Source organism: Gadus morhua, chromosome 1, assembly GCF_902167405.1.
Source record: "Gadus morhua chromosome 1, gadMor3.0, whole genome shotgun sequence".
Taxonomy (NCBI): domain Eukaryota; kingdom Metazoa; phylum Chordata; class Actinopteri; order Gadiformes; family Gadidae; genus Gadus; species Gadus morhua.
In genome coordinates, this window is record NC_044048.1 from 11,362,532 (window position 1) to 11,367,498 (window position 4,967).

At 44.8% G+C, this 4,967-nt stretch overlaps 1 protein-coding gene across 1 annotated transcript; it reads left to right on the forward strand.

The window, feature by feature from the left end:
• On the forward strand, positions 1-4,638 carry LOC115547990 (matrix metalloproteinase-9). Its single transcript, XM_030362542.1, has 13 exons — positions 1-300; positions 482-720; positions 920-1,068; positions 1,164-1,292; positions 1,444-1,617; positions 1,743-1,916; positions 2,034-2,207; positions 2,324-2,479; positions 2,586-2,757; positions 2,867-3,000; positions 3,279-3,429; positions 3,815-3,918; positions 4,009-4,638. The coding sequence occupies exons 1-13, from the start codon at positions 166-168 to the stop codon at positions 4,131-4,133; spliced, it is 2,016 nt and encodes a 671-aa protein (XP_030218402.1). The 5' UTR covers positions 1-165; the 3' UTR covers positions 4,134-4,638.
• The last annotated feature ends 329 nt before the right edge of the window (positions 4,639-4,967 follow it).

Here is a 4,967-nt window from a genome sequence, read left to right on the forward strand (position 1 = left end):
CGCTAGGAGTGCACAAAGGAGAACAACACTCACCATCGTCAAAACAAAGGAGAGAAGCCAACACATTGAGATAGTTTACACTGCTGGGTGTTTTAGTTTTTAGTGGATCTGCTCCTCTCTGCCTGAGTTCTTTCCAGCCACAGCTCAGATTGTTTTGACCTCAACATGAGGTCCACTGCGATAGCGTTGCTGGTTTTGGGGATGTGCACAATGGAGACGTTCAGCCTTCCTATCAAGTCTGTGTTCGTCACCTTCCCGGGAGATGTCATCAAAAACATGACTGACGTGGAGATGGCAGATGTAAGTAGCAGATGGCATGATCACTTGTTTAAGGATAGATCAGCTTTTACCCCAAAAAAAGCATCGGCCATCGAGGCGGCGAAGCCTTGAATTTAGATCACCAATGTCAAAACATATTTTTGATATGCAGTGAGCTCTCCCTGTACTAATTTGCATGTGTATTTGTGTTCTCAACCACCAGAAATACCTGAAGAGGTTTGGCTACTTGGAGACTCTGCAGCGCAGCGGCTTCCAGTCCCTCGTGTCCACGTCCAAAGCTCTGAAGACGCTGCAGAAGCGGATGGGTCTGGAGGAGACCGGACTGCTGGACAAGACCACGCTGGACACCATGAAACGCCCCCGCTGTGGGGTCCCAGACATTCGCAGCTACCAGTCCTTCGACGGAGACCTCAAATGGGACCACAACGACGTCACCTACAGGTGGGCGGAATAGGGACAGGAAGTGACAGTTTGGATTGCTGAAAGGGAGTTTTAAATAACCATGGTGATGCTTCAATACTTCTGCCATGCGGTGCCGTAGATTACATAACAGTATCCAGATACATTTGTATACACCATTGTCCCACATAGCCATTGCCTAGGAGTGATGTTAATGAATACATGGCTGTCTCCTATTTAGGATCCTGAACTACTCCCCTGATATGGCACCCTCCCTGACCGACGACGCCTTCGCCAGGGCCTTCAAGGTGTGGAGTGACGTGACTCCTCTCACCTTTACCCGTCTATTTGACGGAACCGCCGATATCATGATATCCTTCGGGAAAGCCAGTAGGTCAAATCTCTTTCAATCCTTACCATGATGAATTCTGAATATTTGAAAATGAGTTGTTCTGATATACTATTTCATACAATTGTCTTTGTAGATCATGGGGACCCGTATCCATTTGACGGAAAGGACGGCCTCTTGGCCCACGCCTACCCCCCCGGCGAAGGGATCCAGGGTGACGCCCACTTTGACGATGATGAGATCTGGACCCTAGGCCAAGGGACAGGTAGGAACACGAAGGCCTTTATTACTCCATGAGGGAACCGACTTCCACATCCCCTGCTGTATTTAACCGAACACCTCCCCCTAGTGGTCACTTCATTAATGGCAATAAAATCTAGCTATTTATTTTCTGTCTTCCCTCTTTCCCACACAAGTTGTGAAGACGTTGTACGGCAATGCAGAGGGAGCTTTGTGCCACTTCCCTTTCACCTTCCTCGGAAAGTCGTACAGCAGCTGTACCACGGACGGACGCTCCGACAACCTGCCATGGTGTTCCACTACAGCCGACTTCGGAACGGACAAGAAGTTTGGCTTCTGCCCCAGTGAACGTAAGATCGACAATTTATATTGAGGGCCATGACATGGCCTCTTAAAAATGAAGCTATCTGGGGGCACGGGGATTGCTGACAACATCGATAATCATTTCCCATCCGTTCCTGTTTACTCCTGGCAGTTTTGTACACGTTCGGAGGCAACAGCGATGACAAACCATGCGTATTTCCCTTCGTATTTCTTGGGGAGACGTACGATAGTTGCACCACGGAGGGCCGTAGTGACGGCTACCGCTGGTGTTCCACCACTGACAACTTTGACAACGACATGAAATTTGGATTTTGCCCCAGTCGTGGTGAGTAGCCAACCTTTGCCTGGTGTATGATCGATGAATTACTGCCCACACAGCACATTGTCTTTTTCCTCTTCTACTTTTTTAAAATTGTACAATTGAATTTCTTTGCTCCACCAGAAACGGCTGTGGTCGGAGGAAATTCAGAGGGCGAGTCTTGTCGCTTCCCCTTCCAGTTCCAGGGGAATTCGTACGACTCCTGCACTAGCGAGGGACGCAATGACGGAAGGCTATGGTGTGCCACCACTGATAACTTTGACACCGACACCAAATGGGGATTCTGTCCTGACCAAGGTGAGTAAAAAAAAAAAAGACTATTAATGCAACACTGAGTCTTCTTCTTATAAGATGACAGATTGAATGTTGAATGATGATTTCTTAATTTTAAGTGGCTCTTTTTCTGCCCCCAGGGTACAGTCTGTTCCTGGTAGCAGCCCACGAGTTTGGACATGCCCTGGGCCTGGACCACTCCAAAGTCAGAGACGCACTTATGTTTCCCATGTACAGATTCATTGAGAACTTTTCCCTAAATGAGGACGACGTTGAAGGCATTCAGTATCTCTACGGTAAGTAATAAAAACAAAAAATCATTCAGTATAGTTCTCAATAAAATATTGCAACTTCGATGACAAGCAAACATTATCCTCTAATTCTAAAATTGTATTTCCCCAGGACCTAAAACCGGCCCGCACCCCAGTCCCCCGGGTCCCATCACCACGACGACCACCAGACCAACAACAACCACCACACCGACACCTGTAGATCCAGACAATGATGTCTGTCAGGTCACGACCTTTGACGCAATCACTGAGATTGGGAATGTGCTGCACTTCTTCAAGGATGGGTAGGTCAAAACGCAATGTATCTGTCTGTCTACGTTCAGGAAAGAAAACATACATTGGAAATTGCGGGGCCTTTGTTCTAACTTTTAATAATAATATTTTCTCCATCAGATATTACTGGAAAAAGACCAACAGCGATAAGGCTAAGGGTCCATTTGCTATTTCTGAGGGGTGGCCGGCCCTGCCAGCTAAGATTGACTCTGCCTTTGAGGACCCGGAAACCAAAAAGATGTACTTCTTTGCAGGTGAGCGATCTTCCCTCAGTTAATGGAACACATAAATCAATTGCAGTTATATTTAATTATTTAGCAGCCACCTTTATCTTACCTCAATCAAAGTGAAGAAGATACATTGCACTGAGGAGTAAGGAGGGGTTAAGCATTTTGTTCAAGGTTGCCCACAGAGGTAGGCTGCGGACATTGAGGATCAAACCAAGCACCTTATGGCTGGGATTGTAGCACTAGTAGCCACTACACTATCCTGCCCCCTGCATTAACATAAATGTTTCCAATTGTGTTCAAAGGAACTCAGTTCTGGGTGTACACTGGCAAGAAGGTACTTGGACCCCGCAGCATCGAGAAGCTGGGCCTGCCGAGCAGTGTTCAGACGGTGGAGGGATCCGTGCAGAGAAAGGGGAGCAAAGTCCTGCTCTTCAACGGGGAGAACTACTGGAGGTGAGATTCGCTGGGCACTGAACCTTTATGCTTGGGTGCAAACATGGTGGTTGAAGAAAACCTGCAAACATAACAAAAACAGGCAAACCTCTGATTGATAGATGGATGGGTGAATAAGAACTTTATTAATCCCTCGGGAAGGTTCCCTCAGGAAATTGCACTTCCAGCAGCAGCAAACGCCAACAATTTTTATAAATGTGCAAAAGTACAAAATGCTAAAAATATATATGCTAGGCAACAATATACAAGAAGAATGGTATACAAGCAATATTTACATGCAGGAATATGTTATATCGACCATAATTTCCGAAGACTTTCTGAGAAACTCACTTTCTTTGCCTGTATTAAACAATAATGGTCATTATATTGTATTTCATGCTACCAGGCTTGATGTGACAACTCTCAAGATGGACAGAGGATATCCTCGGACAACTGACACGGTCTTCGGCGGAGTTCCCAGTGATGTCCACGATGTTTTCCTGTACAAAGGTAAATATCTGAATAGTTTCAGCCATTATTTGAAGTACTTTAAAAAGTTTTCTACATCTTACATGTCAATCTGAATCTCTTCAACTCTAGGTCACATTTACTTCTGCCGTGATCGCTTCTACTGGCGTATGAATTCTCGTCGCCAGGTCAACCGTGTTGGCTACATCAAGTATGATCTCCTCAAGTGTTCAGACGCCTCCGGCCTGCAGGCCTGAGAAGCCCACTTGAAGAACACTTGTGACAATATGCGATCAAATTAACATTTAGTAATAATTTGTTGGCAGTTCCTCTTGAACTGTGAACAGTCACATGCAATGCAAAATTGTTAACTGCCATTTTTGGGGTCCTGAGTCCCACGCAATCACGCTACACAACATCACGCTGTTTAGTTGAATGACTCAGATGAAGGTACTTTAAGTGTGAAACTCTATTGTTGCATCACTCTTCATTTGTGAACAGGTTATGGATGCGAACAGCAGGAATAGGAACATAACTGTTCTCTCCAAACAGAATCTGCATCAGATCAGAATAAGGTTTTATGTCTGACAGGCTCAGACTGTTTCAGTATTTAGTTTTTAAGCAACAGATAGGCCAAATGTTTATCCTGTCAAAATATTGTTTGTTTTGTGTATTTTGGCTTGATGCCAGTTATTTGCACTGGGTGGCATTGCATGTCTCCATCACTGAAATAATTTATAAAATGAGATATTTTGTATTGTATTTAAGTTGACATTTAATTCCAATAAATATACAACTAAATATTTTCAGAGTCCAGACCGAATTCTTAATTAATGCACAAATCATTGATAGTTATGAAAACGACGTACGGCGCATTAGGGACACCATGATGATTTCCTTTTTTTTTTTTACCATGACGAGATTAATGTCGAAATATCCACTTAAATCTCGATTTAAGTGATTTTGATATCAAATTGATGGTGGCGATTCTAGTTGATTTTAACGTGTCATGCAATGTGGGGCGGCGGAGCTCAACGACCGCGTCCCTCCGTATGTTTCTCGCATAACCCTGCAGGCTGCAATAAGAATTG

Bases quoted from the DNA above. Each gene is read 5' to 3' on its own strand.
- LOC115547990 (XM_030362542.1), top strand. From the start codon at position 166: ATGAGGTCCACTGCGATAGCGTTGCTGGTTTTGGGGATGTGCACAATG. The intron at 721-919 runs GTGGGCGGAATA...TCTCCTATTTAG, and splicing joins CACAACGACGTCACCTACAG to GATCCTGAACTACTCCCCTG. The intron at 2,208-2,323 runs GTGAGTAAAAAA...TTCTGCCCCCAG, and splicing joins GGGATTCTGTCCTGACCAAG to GGTACAGTCTGTTCCTGGTA.